This window comes from Strongylocentrotus purpuratus, unplaced genomic scaffold (genome assembly GCF_000002235.5).
Source record: "Strongylocentrotus purpuratus isolate Spur 01 unplaced genomic scaffold, Spur_5.0 spur5_scaffold_7, whole genome shotgun sequence".
In the NCBI taxonomy this organism is placed as follows: Eukaryota; Metazoa; Echinodermata; class Echinoidea; order Camarodonta; family Strongylocentrotidae; genus Strongylocentrotus; species Strongylocentrotus purpuratus.
The window spans coordinates 16,410,157-16,431,592 of NW_022145613.1; the positions used below are offsets into that span (position 1 = coordinate 16,410,157).

A 21,436-nucleotide genomic window follows, 5' to 3' on the forward strand; every position below is an offset into this window, starting at 1 on the left:
ACTATTTTCAACAGTTGTAGTAGACTTGAGGAAAAGTCCCCGGACTATAAAGCATATATCACTGTTCACCTAGGTGAAGTAAATCGGTACCTGGCGAAAGCCGGAGTAATGATACGACTATAAGGTCCCACGTAGAACCGTATTTATACTGATAAGGCTACCTGGGTAAATATTGTCGTTTATATTATTGTTATTATCATTATTATTATTATTATTATTATTATTATTATTATTATTATTATTATTATTATTTCTATCATCATCATCATCATCATCATCATGATAATCACCATCATCATATCTTGATCCTCGCACTATAGTATTTCAGTACAGACTGAATCAATTGTAAGACATACACCCGTGAGTCATTGGGCGCAATATTATCTCTTTGCATCGTCCCGTCAAGACTATAGTCTTAACTTAATTTGACTTAATGCTACCGCCAGAACTCCCCGCAGAACTCTGGAAAACCCTCCGATACAATTGTGTGTATCAATTCTGATGGGCAAGTGATTTTACTAAAAACCTAAGAGGTCATACAATTGATATTTGTGCACCCATGCATATATTTTCGCAGCTTAACTTTTCTTTTATTTCTATTCTTTTCTCGAGATGCCTTGAGACGTTGAAGGAAAAAAATCATTAAAGTACATGTTGATGAAACTTGAGAACGGCCTATTTCACAACATTCACAGAAAAGTCAATAGCATTTTGTCGCTGACTTACCTGAAAATTCGACTATCTCGCCTTTGACCAATTCATATTTCCAGGCCACAGCAAGCGTCCATAGAAGAAGAAAATATTTCAAAGGGAAATGCATTGTGAGACATTCATCTAAACCCTTACAAAAATCAGCAAGCAAATCACTAGGAATTCGAAAATCAAGGAAATAATTTCATCAAACAATTTCTTGTTGAAAATAAGTTATGACATATCGAAATAAAATCACTCCGTCTCCCTCCGCAAAGTCTCTTAAAACGATTGTTCGTGAGTTGACTCAGTAGAGTGGTGTATGAGTTCTATACCAGAAGATGATCGTCTGCTGATGTAAATGGTCGAAACGAATAAACATAGGACCAATTAAGAATCAAATCAAATATATTCTCAAAGATAAGAAGAAAAACGTCTATGTATCAATCACTGCTATATGAAATACTACATTCTTTCCTCTCATGGTCTGAGATAACAAGTTGTATTGTAATCAGCATGTAGCGGTCGTTTCACTCTTGTTTCGATTTTGCTTGAAGCAGACAAGAACTTCCTTGATCAGTTCGACAAAACAATGAAATACGTCGTGCGAATCGTATCGAATTTCGAAGAGATATACTCAACGAGAAAGGAATCAGTGTTCTCCTTGCAAGGTATTTCAAACACAGCTCCAGAGTTTTGTCATTTGCAGTTGGGATGCTGACTCGATGAAAATGAAAAGTATAGAGTTCAAGAGATCCCTAAAGTTTCAAGAAATCCTGTTTACATGATTTTCTTATTCGCTTTAAAAAAAAAAAACACTATGGTCAAGATTGGTGATTAGTTGCTGCACATTGCAATGGCCAGTGATGGTATAAGCAAAGTGGCTCTTGATGTATCTTATTACAGGAGCAAATATCGATTCAACCCGCTTCATCCATGTCCTTCCAGCTCCACTACGCGAGGAATTTTAAAAGGAGACACTTTATTCAACCCCTCTCCTTCGACAATGATCTGATAATTTGATTTTAGTAGATCCCAAGTTCATGATAATATGGACGGAAATAATGGCACGGGGCAAGATAAATGTCTTGAACCGATGAGGGTGGGATGCTCTTCTTTCTGGAATTGGATCAAATAAAATTAGATGATGAGATGAATAATGTCCTATGTCTCCAGTGTGATCAAAGGAAACTAAACGTCGATGTTCACAATGCAGCCACCTTTATCAAATTTCGCACGCAACTACGACCGATCGAGGTACGTTAATGGCGAACCGAACCAAATGGGGTTGAGGAGGATATTAAAATGTAGCAAACGTGCAGATTTTACGTCTCAAATCACAGTTCACTTATAAAGATCCCAGATGGATTCACAGTTAGCCTAAGAATATTGACAAATCACAGACCTCACAATAATCAAGGCTTCAAGATCTCGCTGCTCCGAGTTTCGAAGCATCTTTCTTTGGATAACGTCAGTAGATGATTGGTCCCTCGATGTCACCAATGAAATTCTAAGAATCTTTCCAGTTTGGGAAAGTAAGGTTATCCATGAAGTTCAATCTCATGTATGTCAATATTATCTTGATGAAAGATATTATTAACGCTTGAATTTTATTTGTTCCACATTTACATCAAAAGTTAACTTTTTGTTCTGCTTTCATACAAATTAACTCGTTACAAAGTTAAATTGCTAAAGAGAATCTCTTGTCAGAAAAGTAGAAGGGGAAAACTAAGGTTGTGGGGAGTACAGATACTAGTGACTAGTGTGTTCTTTTCCTAAGTTTTTATCATTCTAATAGTAGTTAAAAATCAATGTATTGCTCCTGAAATGCTGTAATAATTATCTCAGATAAAACCAGCCACAAATGGTTTCTTCCATTGGACAAAAATGCCATGGTTATGTGCGGGTGCGTGTGTCTGTTTTCATCTCACGTTCACGTTGTAATTTTTCATTATTATGTTGTTTATAGATATATAAAAACATTTGATTTTGTTTAAAGGGATCCGGTAACTTTGTCTCAGATTTTGAAATAAAATTTTGGGTTTAGCTCATGATGCAATGATAATTATAAACCTTTAGGTCAGTCAGGAACCCCATGACTTTTACAAGCCGATCGCCTGTCTGAGAATCAAGATATTTATGATGGGAATTACAAATTTTGAAAACCGTTCGCCTGACGGTTTTCATAACACTACAGTCTATTGGGGAAAACGAGTATGGTATAACCGGTCATTCAAAGATTTTTACTTTTTGAGGCACTTCTTGATCATTTTGAAGCGCAATTATTTTAGGGCTTCAATATTACACCATATCACAGACACTGATAACACGTCGGGCCGTGTATCTCAGATTTAACATTGTTAAACGATCCCTTTAAGGTTTAACAAAACATATTGCATAATTATTGCAATGGAAATGTAAAAGTGCAAAGCTCAAATGAAGCAATGAATAAAAGAGAAATGTATGACAGGTTATTCATCACTTTCGAACGATAAAGATGGTTATTGAGCAGAGATTTTGTGTCCTATGACTTGTTTTGTTACCAAGCTGTCACCACGCATCATGGCTGATATCGATTTCGTGTTCCAATTTAGGGCTTCCACCTTAATAACGATTGAGCAGGCGCGGGTATAAAGGTATTATTACCAATATAAGGGTATTCAACCATTTATTACTATTCGACAATCATGCGATGGCAGATAGAATGCCCTAATAATTTTTTAATAATGTTCCCATTGCCAGGACTGGTTGAGTGATATCAAGCCTTAACCTTAAAAAGGGAAGACACCTGATTCATCTGAAAAGGGCACAGTTGGGGACAATTGGGAACCGTAATTACTAGTGTACGAAATTTCTTCCGAGGTTATGAATAATGATACATCTTTTTATATTTAACCGTTTCTCTCCTCTTAGTGATGTAGCTTCGGATGTGCCCCAAATTGAATGGTGAAAGGGGGAAAAGGAGAAATATCGAAAGGTGAGAGGGTGTGCTATAGGCAATGTAAACAGGAAACGAAACAGCCCCCCCCCCCCTCTAGCTTCCCCCTTCTTTACAACGATAAACTACACGGTCTTCTAGAGTGGGAGGGGGAGGGGAGAGGGCGGAGGGGTGATTGTAAGTAGGGGACCAACATATATAAGAATATTGCTTAACACGATCGAGAAAAAAATCACGAATAATCAACCCAAGGGAAATTTCATACCCTATTTAGTAAATCCCACAGAAATATTGTTCAGATTACGTATAATACGCCATTGTCATGTTCGCAAACTTCAATATGTGACGCATAAGCCTACTGATTATTATTGATAGGTTAATTATCGAGAGTAGCGTAGCGATTATGTTATTGTAAACAAATATCAAATAAGGTACATTTGACGGTGTGATGAAGTCCCCAATCAGTTAATATCCATCTTCCTACCACCATCTACTGGTTCATAACAATCATTATTTGCATAATTATTCTGGTTGGAAATGAAGACAATCTCAAAATAAAGCTATTTTAGTACCTGCCGTGATACAAAACTATATAATTATGTATATAACAAATACTATTTGCTCTGTTGACCTACTTTTTCAACTTGAATGACTTTGGTAGCTTGTCAAATTTGTCAGAGTAACTCAATACCCCCAAGCTCCTTGTCAAAGGTATAGATTAGAAATATATGAATTCGTGATGTTTGAGTCGGTTGGTGATTTCCGCGCGGTTCTTACCTTTTTCTTTATTGTATGAGACGGATTTTTTTCTTCAACAGAATACGGTTTAATTTCCTGAACCTTGCAGCGTGTCATGAAACGGGACCATCACTGTCAAAAATACCAGGCATTATGTTTGTTGAACAAGATATCTTCTCTTATTAAATTCTGTAAAAAAAATACCCGAACGTAGAAACTTTCTACTAATAGGCCAATATGTTGAAGACTGCTATAAATACATAGATATGATATGTATACACGATTATATATTCCATATTTTATATTTAAAAAACCTTTTGAAAGACTTGCACGTAACTTTTTATAGAAGTCTTTGTTCACTTTAATACAACTCTATTCATGCGGTATTTTCATATTTTGGCATGGTCGTGAAACAACTTAAAATGTGCATGAGAAGAAACAAAATTCCCAGAACCAGCTTCAAGCACACGATCAATGTATCCTGAGGGGAAAGACAATAATTTAAGAATATTAACCTTAAATCTTGAAACGCAAAATGAGTAATTTGAAACTCTTAGACGATTACAGTAAGAATTGCTATTATATTATTACTCATGAGTCTCATCTCATCGTGTGATCTAACATTCTTCGATATTTTTCAGCATGAAATTTTCATACTGCATTTCCTCTAATAAGTTTCTTGATACACAATATATAAACATGTAAAATAATACTTCTCAATAAAAATAATCACTTTAACGATTTTAAAAGGATTTATTATTTCTTTTAGAAATTATCGAAAAGACACACATGAGAGTCCGAGAGTTCGATAAAATGTAATGAGAAATAGAGTCAACTGTAATATAATAATATACTATTATTATATTACAGCTAATTGTGTCACCATTATGTAACTTAGTCTATTCTACCAATTATATTTCTTTTCTTTGGAGGCATACACGTTATGATGACGAAGTAAAAGCAAATAAGAGTCAAGGGAGATCGAGTTTTGTTAAAAAGAAACATTGCAGTGCAGATGCTTTAAATTGCTTTTTAAGCTTAATATGTCTGCTATTGCATGAACGTCGGAATTTGATTGGCACCGATTGACATAGAAGGACGCCGTACCGTGGCGGTATTCAACTCTCAAGTGGATGTTAATATTGCCGACTGTTTGCGAACGGAAAAGTAGCGCGTGCTCAATTTCCCGTTGTTAAATTAATGACTGTCCAAGCTAAATATCCATGGATTGCCGACCAGGCGAAAAAGGTTATAATGTATGCATTAACTTCTCCATCAGACATGTCAGCGACCGATCAACGTTGGTAGAAAAAAAATCTCGGGATGAAATATTGGTTTGCTTTCTATCGTACTTGAGCTTAACATCCGAGTTGGAAGCCTGTTTAAAGGATCTTGGGATTTGCATATTACGATGTTTGCTTCATTTTTGGCAACACTGATGTGTGGTTCTTTTGTCACTCGCACGCCCAAGATTTGTAAAAGACTGAGGAAATTTGGAGATGACAGGCGGTCATGAGGTATATGAGAATTGGTTGACATGTATAATCAAGAGGGATCGATGAGGAGAAAAAAATTTGGGGTCTGATAAGGAAATGATAGGACGAGGCATGACTTGAGGGGGGTGAAGAGAAACGTACCAAGTGGATAGTTGGAGAAGGGTACGACCTCAACAACAACGTCTTATAAAGAGATGTTCTAAAATTCATAAAATTTGTTTGAGAAATCAAAAGCGTGCCAAAATGTAGCTTATCAACATGTCAGTTTCAATCCACTTTCCTTCTTCTTACATGTATCTTCAATATATCAAATCACCTTTTTTGTTGCCTATAATATCTACATGTACCTTCTCCAGAAACCCACGTTTTTCTTTTCCTTGATCTCTCTAATGTTTTCAGTATTCACTATTGCGTAATATTTTTTATTGAAAGCATTTAAATTCTTGTATATGAAAATAATAACCCTTCTATACTTTTACTTTCAATACATTTTTTAAAATTAATGTAACATGTGACCTTTTACAATCGTCTTAGTTTACATGTTTTCTTAATGTACCGATTTGTATGAATATTGGATTTTGACTTGCAAAGTAAAACATGTAAAATTCAGTCTGTGACTGCCAGTCATGTTTCAATAAAAATTGTTTGAATTTAATTGATTTTAATTGAAGTGAAGTGAATAAAATCTCGAGTCTCAGGTTCCACTCAACCATATATAGAGAGATTGTACGACACATGCTCCGGTCAAAGATTATACACCTACCTACCTACCAATTATTTAAACCATGGACCTACTAAGAGTAGGGTAGGTGCAGGGAATTGGAGACCCTTAAGCACATTTGCATAATTTACATAAACATGAACAATATTACACATACAGAAAGTTTTGTATTCTCTTCAGTAACTTCTTCTCTTTATTTGGTAACAAAATTGTGGTCATGATGTAACTGATTAATAAGATAACAATGATTAATGACGTCATCACCAAAGGTCTCTCATTACCTACATGTGCAGGTAATAAGGGCCCGCAGTTACAAATCAAGACACTTTAAGTACAATTTGAATGAAAATAGGATTGTTTTGGTTAGTTCAAACACTTTTTGAAAGAGATACATGCAGCCAATGAACCTACTGTAATTTTGAAACGATTTTAAACAATGTGGCCTACTTGGGATACTCCCAAAAAGTGTTTTGTATACAAACAAAGGTTTACAGTCTATATAAACCAGCTCGCTGATCTCACATTTTCATTCATATTGTCCAGAAACCTCGTGAGTCTTCTCATTCTATAATACATCCCAAGTTGGCCACCCAATATTTAAATGTGCATCTTCTTTTTTTATCTTCATATATCAAATTGAAATCCAACTAAATTGTACCACATACATATTATGTGAATCTTGATGTACACCCCCTCTGTCTTTTTTCTTTTCTTTCTCTCTTTCTCTCTCTCTCTCTCTCTCTCTTTCCCCTTTTACCAATATCTGTTCCACCATATTCGTATTATTATGTATCCATTGAGGGTAGTCATGCTATCAAGCTTTGCTTACTTTGTCTTCCCTCCTGTTTGATGTTTTCGATTAGTTACTTTATTCGACATTATATTCTTTTGAAATGTGTAAAATTTGCAATGTTTTGTTTGTTATATATTTGTAATAGGGCAAAAGAAAAAGAAAATCAAACAGAAATAAATAAATCAAATGTGGCCCAACATATTTATGGACAATTAACCAACCAGCATACTTGACATTCACAACAAACGACCCCCATCTTGGACCTGGTGTCCCCCATTGCCTGCTCACATTTCTGATCAGACACCATTCATAATGTGCATTGCAACACCCATTCACAACACACAATGGCCATAAGTTTTCTGTGAGGGCTGGCACACTTCATAAACTTCCTTTTAAAACTACTTGGTAAGAGCCACCTCTAAATATCTGCATACATCACAACATTCAGTGAAAATTGTGTTTTTATATCAGAGCATTTACGATCAAAATTGCTTACCTTGGTCAACTTTGCCAATTTTCTCGGAGAAAGAACGCATTAATTTTAGTCTTCCAAATGAATTGGATATATGCAGTAGTGTTAATAAAGGCCACAGAATGATGGCTCTATAGCAATATTGAAGCCAACACGGACAGACAGTGATGGGTTCAAGCTTGGTGGTCTCCAATTCCATGCGGTCTCCAATTCCCTGCACCTACCTAGGTCCATGTTTAAACTCAACTTCATCGCTGCATGGACGCATTATGGTCCGGATTGACATGCCCCGGGTCAGGATGCGGACCGCTGTCCGCAGGGGCCCGTTTCTCGAAACCAACGACAAGACAGTCATAAATTTATACTATACAAAGATGTCTCTGATTTTCTTAAACCATTTCCCGAAGAGCTTACTGGCTAGAAATCTCGTGAAAAAGATTATATTGGCGAGAAGATTAGCCAATTTAGAGATAGCTAAGCTTAGTCGCAATTCCACCTGATTAAAAATATATATATTTTAAGAAAAATTATTCAAATAAATTAGGAATTAAAAAAAAAACTTCAAAATTTGTGTAGATTATCTCACAGAATTACTTGTAAAGTACAGTTATTGTGAGTATTTCATTTCACGACCTGTGAATCATTTTTTGTTTTTGAAAAAAGGGTACCCCGGCCATTTTCATTGATAGTTTATAAAAAAAAAATACACCCTTTTATTATTTTCAGAGAAAATACGATGCTATATGAAAGTTTTATTCAATGTTTTAGTTAAAGCATTTTTTTAAATTATTGATTTAATACATTTGGAGCCTGAATATGGTCTGAAAATTAGAGAATATACTTCCGACTATTTCAATTTTAATTTCAATTTCAATTTATTCATTTTCCAACAAAACATTACAAATCAATTATAAGCATTTGAAACAAATATAAGAAATACATGTTGGAAACAGAGGGGTCCACTAAAAAGCAATGCTTGTACAAGTGTGAACACCTCCAATAATACCTAGCAATAATGAGTAATCCGTAACTACACAAGGAACTACAAAATAGGGGAAAGAAAAAGGGGGATGCCAACAGAGACGAGAAAGGGACAAGACAAAGCTTTACACGACAAAGATAGAAGAGCACGGTCATTATACAAAGAGTAGACAATGACAAAAAGAAGTGAGAGATCGGGGGTACAGAAAACAATTCCAAAATGATGAGCTGCATGTGGGGTTGAGAAGAAGATGAGGAAAGAGAAATGTGCGTAAGAAAGGAAATAAGCATGAGAAGGCACAATATAATATATCAAATTACATTTTGAGTCAGCGAGTGCCTGACGTGACGGATTACCCATCCCTTCGAGGATTTAACAATGTTGAAGTAAACACGTATAGTAAGTTTAGTTAAGTGGGAAAAGCCTTATATTGTTATAAACATGGCATATTTTCATAAAATGTTCGAATATAAAAAAAGGAACTCGCTGCATAAGTGAATGTGTAGAAAGATCTTTGCTTGGGGATTTCTTCTCTTTTTTGCCAGCCATAGTCTACCCAATAAATGACATGAGATGGCGCTGCCCATCGACTAAAAGTAATGTGAAAGAATGCGCATACAAGAAAAGCAAAGCTTATATGTAGACCTTAGTGAAAGGGTATTATTATTTTCCTAAATGATAATATGAATTGAAAATGAGCAACAGAGTCTGGCTCAGGAGTCGGGGAAAGCGGTACATTTTGATCTTGATCAAAAGAGGTACAATTTGGACAATATTTGTTTTTGTGGGGAATGATCCTCTCACTTAATCTTCAATATGGGCATGGGTGTCGATCCCGGGGGGGGGGGGGGGGGGGGGGGATGGGGGGATATATCTCTCAATATTTCAGGTGGGGGGATGGCCTGTACAATCATCCCCCCCCCCATAATTCACCCTCAAAAAAAAAATAAGAGAAAAATTAATGATGAGAACCCGATGAGAGTAGTTAATGGTTATTACTCGCAAGATGACCATCAATATACACATTTTGCTATCTCATTTTCAAAATACATACATATATATATATATATATATATACGAAGTAAATGAGATAACCGTATATGAGATAAGAATAAATTGAATTCTCGCTCATACGGCTTCATCAGGAATTGATGAATTTATTCAATTTGTTCAATCAACAGCATCATAGAAATGCAGTGCGCCAAATGCAAAGACGCAACGTTAAAAAGCAACGAGCTAAATGTTAAACGCGAAGCTCAAAAGTAGCAATCTGCAATGCACATCAGAAAATCCTGGACGATATGAACTCTGTGACAAATTCGTGATGAGATCGGAGACAAGGAGAAAGATTTTCAGACATTAGTATGACTTATAAGATAGTTCACTAGTGTTATGTTGTTTCCCTCCACCCTTTTAAAAATTCACGTCATTGTACCTTTATTTGTTTGTTTTTTCACTCATTTTGTTTCCTGCTATTTCCTAAAATATTTTCCATTTGAAGAAAGATTATTATGTCACAACTTATTTTTGTTTGATTGAAAAGCTGATGTAGGCCTATGTCACTAGCGTACTGGTGGGGGCGGCTTGGGGGGTGCTAGCGCCCCCCCCCCCCCTCAAAAAAAATAAAATAAAATCCAACCATGACTAATTTTCAATTTCATACAAGTGATTTATAAATGTTCGTGATATCACATGATTTTCAACAAAATTCGAGTTTCTCCATTTCTGTTGCAAACTGACACATTCCCAAATAGCCAGGAAGAGCATATATTTTGTATAGTCACTAATGGGCCTATAATTAGTGGTCATTAACACTAACAGTAGAATTCCTTTCCAGAAGCTATTGCGACAAGCACTGCCGGGAGATAACATGCTACCCACTACCCAGATTTGCGAACAAACGTTCCATATGTACATCATGTGGGGAAACTGAATTCAAACAACGATTAATATAGAGAACAGTATAACGAATCGTCTTCTTTCTCTAATAATTTAGTGAAACGGCAAAGCTTCCGCGCTTTGCGTGGGAGGGGGCAACTGAATTCAGACTAGGATTAAGAGTTAAAATTAAATGAAACGTCAAAGCTTCCGCGCTTCGCACGGGAGGGAAAAACTGAATTCAGACAAGGACACGATACAACGAATCGTCTTCCTTCGCTTATAATTTAATGAAACGGTAAAGCTTCCGCGCTTAGCGCTGGATGGGTGAAAATGAATACAGACAAGGATTAAGAGTAATAATTTATTAAAACGCCAAAGCTTCCGCGCTTTGCGCGGGAGGGCGGGGGAATTGCGCTCATACAAGGACACAATACAAAGAATCGTCTTCTTTCCCTAATAATTTAATGAAACATCAAAGCTTCCGCGCTACGCGCGGAAGAAGGGAAACTTGTTTCAAACATTAAGAATTAAGCGTCGAGAATGGTATATCGAATCATCTTCTTTCTTTAATAATCTAATGAAACGTCAGAGCTTCCGCGCTACGCGCGGAAGAAGGGAAACTTGATTCAAACAAGGATTAAGAGTCGAGAATGGTACATCGAATCGTCTTCTTTCTTTAATAATTTAATGAAACGTCAGAGCTTTCGCGCTACGCGCGGAGGAAGGGGAACTTGATTAAAAAAATTGGGATTAAGAGTCGAGCTAGCACGGTCCAACGAATCGTCTTCTTTCTCTAATAATTTAATGGAACCTCAAAGCTTCTGCGCTTCGCGGGCGAGGAGGGAACCTCCCCCCCCCCCCCCCTACCTGCACCCAACCCCCTATAGCGCCACACGCTTCTACCTCTTGGTTGCTTTGATCCATTGCCGAAAATATTTTGGCACCTATCATCCCCCCCAACCACAGATACAAATCGACACCCTTGAATATGGGTATAGAATTTTAATGTATATAACAAATTACTTTGTGCTATAGATGCTTACTGAATCGCTCGGGTGACTACGCATTTTAACCGGTGACTCTGGGTATTGGTGCTAATGCATTATTTTTGGATAAAAATGTCCTTATTTCATTGTGTTTTAAATTTTTCTCTAAATTACGTCTTTCTCTAATGCTACTGTTTTTCATCCGCATTACTTTTTTTCAGGAACTTAATAAGCATTGCTTTTCAATAGGTTCCTCACATCTTGCTGAATCTATTATGAATTGAAAATCATTGAGATGTGCTCATTTATACTACAATTGTATTGTTAAGTTTTTTATTTTATATGTATGTCTATTTTCTGTAAAATTTGGAACAAATAAAGACTTAAAACTATAAAAACTTAAATATCTCTTTTCCACATTTGTTAAAGTCTTTATAACTGTTTCATTGTTAATACATTTATGCTAATTGACTATGAACTTGTTGCTACTGTTCCTGAATGAAATGTTTTGTTATGCAAGTGGAAAGAAATAAATAAATCTTGAATCATGAATCTTGAATCTTATATTATGGTTCATCCTCCCATTATAGAGTGTATTTTCTTTTATTATTTGCTCGTTTAATGCCACCATATATTTTCTTGAAAATTCAAGGTTTCTAGATTCAAAATAAAAAGCGAATTTCGAAAAGACATAACGCTAACGATGCCTACTTGTCGTTATTTCCAGCAAGGAAACTGCCGTTTCGGTGATAGATGTCGATATGAACATCCTAGAAATCAATCTGGTATGTTTTCTTCTCTGTATTTCAATTATGGCAGTAACTTACGATGTATGAATTGCTGCATTGACTTGTCAATACAGTCCCGTGTGCTCAGAGTGGTGTTTGTGAATCGCGGCATAGTCAAGCCTCTAGCGTGGTCGTCGCAGTCGAGCGAGGGGTAGCCTTAACTTAAGGGCTCCCTCGAAATGTTTGTTATGATATTATTCGCGGGAGCCTTAATTTGCTCCCATAGGGTCCCATGGAGAGGTAGGTAAACAACATAAAAAATGTGTCCAAAATCACACTTTCCCGCACCCGACCAATAATATTGGACAGTGGCTTTGATAAATTGTATGGGACTTGTGATCGTATTTACACCCAGAATATCATAATAAGAGGTAAAAATGATAGGATAAAAGCAATTTTCTTACCAGACCGATACAGCTTAGCTCCCATTTCACGTGTACCATGTGAATTCACGATCTCCACACAATGGTGATGACCTCTGACTGGCACTTTGTAAATGTGCTGCTTCCGTATAATGCGCTAAATAACACTCATATGCAAACTTCTCGTATAGTTTATGGTATTGTGCATGTGCGTAATACCATAAAGCATACAAGAAGTTTGCATAATTTTGGACTGATAGCTTCAGTTTTAGGTGCAGAGCTACAGCGTAGAGACGGTACTGATCGAGCGTCGACATTGAAGCCCTAAACAGAGGTTTCCCAATGTCGGATGTGATCCAAATTCAGGTGGAAGATGAAATATATGACTATGATTAAAGTTAGTAAAAAATTGGGCTAAAATTCTCTTATTTAGAATGGATATTAAACTGCTGTAAAAAATGGATATGGAACTACACTAGCGCCAACCTCTCTAGCAGTCTAGGTGACGGTCTAAACAAATTCAAATGTGTGTTTTCTCTGAAGTTTAATTCCCACACCCGCCGAACTCACGACCCACTCCAGCGAAGCATAGCGGTCAATGCGAAAACCTAGCAAAAGTTACCTCTGGAGTTCGTTAGTGGAATAGTGAAATTGGTGTTATAAAAAAACACCAAGATGTGAGAATTTGAACACGGAGTGAACCGATAGCGATTTGCTTACCTTCCACATGTTCCTGGTGATCAAAGAGCTGACATACAATTAACATTTTTTAAATGATGACTGTTAATATGTTATCATAAAGTTGTGGTTCCCAGTCACTAGGAAGTCTGAAAGCTCACAAATTATTTTTCATCTTCTTTAACTACAAGAACTCAACCTCTTTAAATGTGTTTTCTTTGAAGGTTTCAGCAGCCAAGGACAAGGAAGTTACGGCGGAGGTGGTGGTGGAGGAGGAGGAGGAGGCGGCGGCGGCTCCCAGTCACAGTACAAATGGAGCAGCTCTAATTACGGTTCCCAGCCAGGCCATGGGCAGCAGAGCCAGAGGGGCCAAGGCTCCAGGGACCAGTACTCAGGACGAGGAGGAGGAGATGGAGACTGGGGGAACAGAGGAAACCAGAGTCAAGGAGGCTATCGAGGAGGTGGAGGAGGAGGGGGAGGGGGAGGGGGATCGTGGGGTGGAGGTGGTTCAAATCAAGGAGGGAAACAAGTGGCTTTCAAGGATTCCTTTGCGGGCTCGCTCCAGGGAAATAAGTTTGGCGCCCTCGCCGACCAAGGAGCAAGAGACAGTAGAAGCAATCAACCCCATGGTGGCAGTTCACAAGACGTCTCTGCGCAGGAGATCATGTAAGACTATGCTTTACATGCAGACTATTTCATCCTCTTCTTCATTCACTCAATCTTTTTTTTAAACAAAAACTTGAGTTTGGGTCATGCCATTGAATTGCAAATGAAACTATCGGAAAATACTGATTGTGTAGTACAGACTAATTGTGACTTGTTGATTGATTATAGATTGACTCAATAAGATGTGGGTGTACTGTCCAACCACCCGCACACTCTCACTTGCTATCAAGATTTGGTCTAAATGTTTTCATCTTTTTCTTATCATATATTTGGCATGTGAGGGCATTATAAGGGCACTCTTTTCCTATCTAGGGTTTACTCCTCCATAATGGATGTACAAGGAAAAAGTTAACTATTTTTTCCCTTACTTGTACAAGAACTCAACATTCTCTCCAAGTCATTCATGAAAATGAATCATACAGTCTGTAAACTTATAACATATTTGTTTAATTCGGCATTGATTAATTATTCTCTTTCATTTGCGTATGTTTTGCCTCACTCCTGTTTCTTTGTTTATAATGCAGATACATGTATGTTTTGTGTGATTTTTTTTTTTTGTGTGTGCACATGTGCACCTAAAGCATTTGATTTCAAGTGGATTTGGCACCTTACAAATCTCAATTTTTATGTTATTAATAGTATTACTGCCAAATTAAAATGCCCCAAGCTACAATTATTTTTATTTGTACTTCCCTCTTGTTTTGCTTCTTCGTCCATTCTTAGGGAAGGTATCCTGTACGACATGGAGGAATGGGAGAAGGGGAAGATGTGGCCTTTCAGCTGTTACGGACCAAACAAATCAAAGTCTTGCTTGTCAGGTCAGTTGCTTGATACGTTTTGCCATGGTGGCCATTTAAAGGGATCGTTTAACAATGTTAAATCTGAGATACACTGCCCTACGTGTTATCAGTGTCTGTGAAATGGTGTAATATTGAAGCCCTCAAAAATTTGCGATTCAAAATGATCAAGAAGTCCCTCAAAAAGGTAAAATCCCTGAGTGACCGGTTTTACCATACTCGTTTTCCCTGACTGACTATAGTGTTATGTAAACCGTTAGGAAAATGCAAAATTTGGTTTCGATTTCCAATCATAAATATCTTGATAATCAGACAGGCGATTGGCTTGGAAAAGTCACGGGTTCCTGACTGACCTAAAGGTTTATAATTACCATTGCAGCATGAGCTAAATCCAGGATTTTGCTTCAGAATGTAAGACAATGGTACGCGATCCCTTTAAGGGAGTTTACCTAGTCACATATGAACATTGTTAGACTCTCTACACAATAGCAGGTCTCAATTTAAAACCTGTACGTAAAGACCTAATATAAAGACCACGTACGGGAGACAGCAACATTGGTCTTTCTGAGCAGGTGGTCTTTAAGTGCAGGTTCCTTTTAAGCAAGTTTTGATGAGAATCTCTGCTCAAGGAAACACAACCTGTGGTCTTTGTACGCAGGTGGTAGCTGAAGCAGGTTCGTCTGTACTATTGTGGAACTTTTCTTCCATTGAGGGTATACACTGTACCTGTATTTCTATTCAGATTATGAACTTTGATATATCTTTGATGTTGTGTGACTTGTATCACAGATTATTGACCTTTGACCTTCTTGATATGTTATCTGTGTAGGTCTAGAGGACTTATCACAGGAGGAGTTGAGGTTCTTGGCGTACATGGCAGAGAAAGCTAAGCAGTTTGAACAATATGTAAGATATAACTTTTATTTTGTAATCTCCTTAGAAAAAAATTAACAAAATGTACTTCCATTGATGATTAATGTCAAAAATGTAATACCTTGATTATAAATTGCTCCTTTTCTTCCCAAATTCTGTTACTACATGTATTGCCCTTTTTTTTCTTCTTCTTCTTTTTTGGGGGGACTTGAAGATTTGTGAAACTTTTTCATTTAGTACATATTCCAGTCAAATCTAACTGCATCTTTATGATGATGAAGACTTATGCCATGTTTGAATTTCTTTTCAAGGGATTCTACACAGAACTTCCCTACATTTCTTCAAAATATTAGAATTTTGATTTGATATAATAGTACAGTCAAATGTTGTAAACCTCTCTTATTTTGTGTATAGGTCTAATGTTGACCAATTTTTAAAGTGAAATTGCAGTAGACAAATGAAACATCTATTTAATTTGTTTTTCTTCTTCAATCCATCGTTTTTGGTCAATAGAAAGTGGCATATAGTACAGCTCTGAGTGCTGCGAAGAATAAACATGACCAGCTAAGGAAGCCTTCCCAAGCTATGAAGAATCAATTGGTAAAGTATTAAGCCGTATCTAGTTTTGTCTTTATATCGCTCGCTCTCTCTCTCTCTCTCTCTCTCTCTCTCTCTGATTGCTGGAGGAAGGTTGTTTTCAGGATGTAATAGATTATGATAACAATTTGAATAGCGCCCTCTTCCACATTCAACTGACCATGGTGCCTAGAAATAAAAAACCAGACAATCAAAGACATTGCTAGACAATTGTGGATTGGTGGCGCCGTTAGACCAAACCTGCACATAAGTTGAACTATATTTCAAAGGAAATAGGAACAAGGAAGAAGAAGAAGAAGAAGAGGAAGAAGAAGAAGAGTTTTATGTCCCAACAGTGAACACATTCTGCTGACAACAAATACTAGCCTATTATTCTAGTTAAATTTGTCACAACATTACATCTGGTAGCGCCCGCCCCCCCCCCCCCCCCCCCCCCTCCTCCTGTATGTTGAAATACAAAGCGCTGCTCTTTGAAGAAAAAATATTCTTATTTATTTTAGGTTGACATGTACAAAGGAGCCTCAGACAAGAATCCATTTGCAGCAGCCAACACAACCAATGTCTTTGGGAACAGTGTTCCTTCCCTCACTGACATCTTTGGTGCAAAGTAAGTATGCTTTCTTCATCCCTCTGCTTGGTTTGCCACACATGCCATTTTGCACAAAATAGTAGGAACCAATCAGAGGAAAGATTGCTTTCTGCAACGCAATAGAGTACCGAGCTGTGACATCATAAAAATCTATTTTTAGAATTTCTCCATGTTTTTCTTCATTTTCCGAAACAGCATCAAAAATAATGTCCAAATGTCGAAGACCAATTGAATATGTTAAGTATTGGCTGAGATATGACCATCTTAATAAATATATTTCCTATAGGAACTCTGTGTTATATGCTCTGGCTCGTAATGGTTAGGAGCCAGAGCATATAACACTGAGTTCCCATAGGACATATATTTATTTAGATGGTCATTTCTCAGCCAATACTTAACATATTCAATTGGTTTTCGACATTTGGACATTATTTTTGATGCTCTTTTGGAAAATGAAGAAAAAATTGAGAAATTCTAAAAATTGATTTTTTTTTTTTTTATGACGTCACACTTCACCACTCTTTGACTTTGCAAAGTTACCCCTGTCTGGCCTTCATTAGCTCCAAGACAACCCCTTTAACAGGGGTATAGATTAATATTCTCTGCTGGCGAAAGAGGGATTGGTCGTCCACGGCTTCGCTACAAAGACACGATCAAGCGGAACCTTAAGCGGAGGCAAATTGAAATCAAGACTTGGACAACTGCTACAGGCCAGCGAGCTGTATGGAGAACAGCTGTAAAGTGAAAATGAAGGCGGTCAATGTCGCTTCGCGACAGACAGCTACTACTACTACTAGATTAATATTCCACTTGAAACAGTTAAATAATCTTGAAGCGTATGTTATAGCTATCCCATGATAAATTCAATGTTGCCCACAGGAATTGTTTGTGTAAGATATAAGGAGTTAAATCTACCACACACATGTATCACTTCACTATCAATCCTTTTCCTTTTTCTCATTGACGTGTGAAACTGTAATGATTCTGATATTGCAAGTACGAAAAAGCAATAGCTCATCCATTTCAATCTATCTTCTTCTTTTTTGGATAAGGTAGAATACGAATCCAGGTGAATGTTTTTTTCTATAGCTTGATATCTGGTCCTTTTTGTTGAAAGTCATGTTCTATTTCGTTAATAGACATGTACACTCAGCAATAAAAGAAAGTGGACATGGTTTGTAGCCAAGATTTTCAAAAAACTATGTGATATAAACTTATTTTTAGTGTAAAAACAAACACATATATTAATCCTCTTTAAAATAGACGCATTTGGCTTCATCACTGTTACACACCAAGCACATATTTTTAAAATCTAATCCAATCTAAAAACAGATTTATTTCAGCAATCTAGCACAACTAAGTTAAATCCTGAATATCATTCTCCAAAGAATGTGTGGGATTTTCACATTCCATCATTTTTATCTTTTTTTTAAACCTGTCATATTAAAGTCATTAATTGCACCCTGTCTTCCCTTTGAATACAGCCTTGCAAACATCAAAGTGGCGCAAGGTTCCAACTCAAGTACCGGAACAGCGGTTGTTATCCAGTCATCAACGAGTGTCTCCGTCCTGGGTGTACCTTCCACTTCATCAGGAAGCACAACAAGCAATGCAGTGGCAAAGGACTCATCGCTCTTTAACAGAACTCAAGGCAGCACCCAGGGTGTCTTTGGCAATGCAGGTGGGACGTCAAATACAGTGACGCCCACCTTCGGATCAGTGCCATCCAGCGGTGCTAGCGGCGCGTCATCCATCTTTGGATCAGGGTCGCAAAGCTCCAGCGGATCCAGCGCGGGGTTGTTCGGCAAAGGATCAACGACGACTCCTGCGTCAGTTCCTCAGCAAGGCAAGGCTGAGTCAAGGACTTACACGCCCTTGGCGTCGCTGACTCCGGAAGAGAAGGAGCAGTTTGAGGCACCTGTTTTCACGTTAGGGAAAGTGCCCACGAGACCACCACCCATTGAATTACTGAGGTAGGGAAGTTGACAAATGAGAACAGTACCAATTCTTGCTGACAATGTACAGAAAGAGAGAGAGACAGGTAGACAGCCAGAAAGATAAAGAAGGGGAGGGGGTGGGAAATGGAAAAATTACTCACCTTTTTACCATGATATACAACCAAATGAAAGATAGGAGTGATCCATTGTCAATTTTTATTTTACTCTGAGCTGTGAAGTGTTTAAATCTACCTAAAGCAGGCACGAGATTCCTCTGCGGATATGCCATTTTTGTGGTTCTTCGTTCTTGAGAAAAGATTTGGGGAAAGACTGTAAGTTATCTTGCTGTGTACACTGCATACATGCCAGGTTAGGTGGAGCGAGAATCCATTGGTCCGAGATCTGTATAGCAGACACAATGGTAGCACATGGAACTGAGAGTGTGGCGATCTGTTGGGGTTTGCAGGGCAACTTCAGTTACGAGAAGACTTGTTACGCACCCTTACGCCTCATCCTGAAACCCCTGCCCACTCTTAGATACTTACAGATTTCCCTGTCTCATGCAGCTTGCTAAAGTAACTGTTCATTGGGAGAGATGAACATTTATTACAAAGTATGACATTCTTTCCAGAGAGATCAAGGGGGTGTTTTACAAAGACTAAGATCAACTTTAAGTTGGACTTAACTATGGCAGGCTGTTCATGCCACTAATTCCTCTATCCATTCCGGGCATTGGTTTCTAGAGGGACGTACAAAATTGTGGTCGCAAATTTACAGAATTTACCCTTTTTGATAGTTCATTATTGAAGGAAAATATATTATCTAAAGATCATAATTGAGAGACCAATAGTGAAAGCAACCAGTGGCATGAACGGCCTGCCATAGTTAAGTTCAACTTAAAGTGGATCGTAGTCTTTGTGAAACACCCCCCAGGATGAAGGCAGAATATATTTTATAACTGTAGATGTATAATGTGTAGAATGAAAGAAAAAGAACATTTTTAATATCATCAAAGAAAGTATTGTCTTCATTTTGTTTGTTTTTGTCATTGCAACGTGATCTCAAACCTGTTGTTAGGGAGTAGACTATGAAAGCTAAGCGAAATAGAGTGGCACAAAAGAAGCGTCCGGAAGGTGAAATAGTTGGTGATGTTTGTGCAATAAAATGTCTTTTTTGACATAAATTTGATTGAAAGATTAGGTAAGCGTTAAGCCTTATCGAGATAGTACATGGTATTACCAGCTCCATATCCTAAGGATGTGCTTCTACCTCTATGTGATAACAATTCGATTTCCAACAATTATGCATTATGAGTTCTGGACGGGACTTTGTGCCACTACCCTTTTCACCTAAACTTGGAAATTACACACATTGGTATCAAAGGGGTTTTAAAAAATGAAAAAATAAAAAGGTTTTATTAATTTTCCAAATTTACGATAATCCATTCTAGGGCCTGTTTATGATTGAAAATATGAAAGAGGGATCTCAGTTCTGAAAATGAAAAAGGGTTCATAATTCCAAAAGTGAAAAAAGGGTACCTATTAAAGAAAAGATACAAATCAGCAGGAAGGCGGATCCAAGAAGGGAAAACAACCTATTAAATCTCTCCCCGTCAGAGATATTTTTTTTAATATAGAAGGAGAGAGAGAGAGAATACAAGACAAGACAAGAGGGAAAATGAAGAGAACCGGAGAGGACAAAATAGAGAGGATAATATTTAAGGTTGTGATAGAGAGTGAAAGATAGAAGGAATGTATCATATGACCAGTGAGTGGGGTATCTGCAGATTATGATGCCCAGGGCAAACAATGGGTTTACCCCCTCCCCCACCCCCTCTCTCCCTCCCTCCTTCTCTTTCTCCCTGCTACAAACACAAATAGCTTCTTCAAAAGTCACTCCTTTTTGTAATCTCTTCACCTTGTTCATCTTCTTTTTATTCCCCTCACTCCTCTACTCTTCTCCTTTTCCCTTTCTTCATGGAGGGGGGGGGGGGGTAGGTGGACTTGTTTGACCCCTGGATCTGCCTATAAATTGTTTTGTCAAGAGGTTAGTCCTCCATTTAGACTTAAATTGTGTGAATTGTACTGATTTGATCAATTATTATATTATAATGGATACAATTTCGGTTTTGAAACTATAGAATAGACAAAATTGGGAATCCCCTACGGCAAATCAATGCATTTTTTGTTGCGGTGGTGGGGGGGGGGGGTGGAAAATAGTTATGCTATACGGAATCATGAAATAAATAATATACAGATTTGGTCTTCTTTACCAAGGGTATAGCCAAGTCAATATTAAAACTGCTCTCCCTGTGGGCCGTGAAATTATTATTACCCGATCATTGCCGGGTACACAATCCCACCTGGGTGGAGAGTGGCAAGTCTGGATTAATGTCTCGCTAAATAAAGTTATTGACGAGCTGGGATTCGAACACTCAACATTTGGAATGAGG

General features: G+C 37.5%; 1 protein-coding gene across 1 annotated transcript; it reads left to right on the forward strand.

Moving 5' to 3' along the window:
* The first annotated feature begins 12,336 nt into the window (after nt 1-12,336).
* On the forward strand, nt 12,337-19,280 carry LOC586874 (nucleoporin NUP42). The gene is made up of 7 exons (XM_786635.5): nt 12,337-12,482; nt 13,750-14,191; nt 14,915-15,009; nt 15,818-15,894; nt 16,375-16,461; nt 16,959-17,065; nt 18,532-19,280. The coding sequence occupies exons 1-7, from the start codon at nt 12,401-12,403 to the stop codon at nt 19,022-19,024; spliced, it is 1,383 nt and encodes a 460-aa protein (XP_791728.4). The 5' UTR covers nt 12,337-12,400; the 3' UTR covers nt 19,025-19,280.
* The last annotated feature ends 2,156 nt before the right edge of the window (nt 19,281-21,436 follow it).

What these genes read in the sequence shown, in the direction of transcription:
- LOC586874 (XM_786635.5), top strand. Translation starts at nt 12,401, where the DNA reads ATGCCTACTTGTCGTTATTTCCAGCAAGGAAACTGCCGTTTCGGTGAT. An exon ending in CTAAGCAGTTTGAACAATAT is followed by an intron (nt 15,895 to 16,374) that starts GTAAGATATAAC and finishes TTTGGTCAATAG; the next exon opens with AAAGTGGCATATAGTACAGC. An exon ending in AAGCTATGAAGAATCAATTG is followed by an intron (nt 16,462 to 16,958) that starts GTAAAGTATTAA and finishes TATTTATTTTAG; the next exon opens with GTTGACATGTACAAAGGAGC.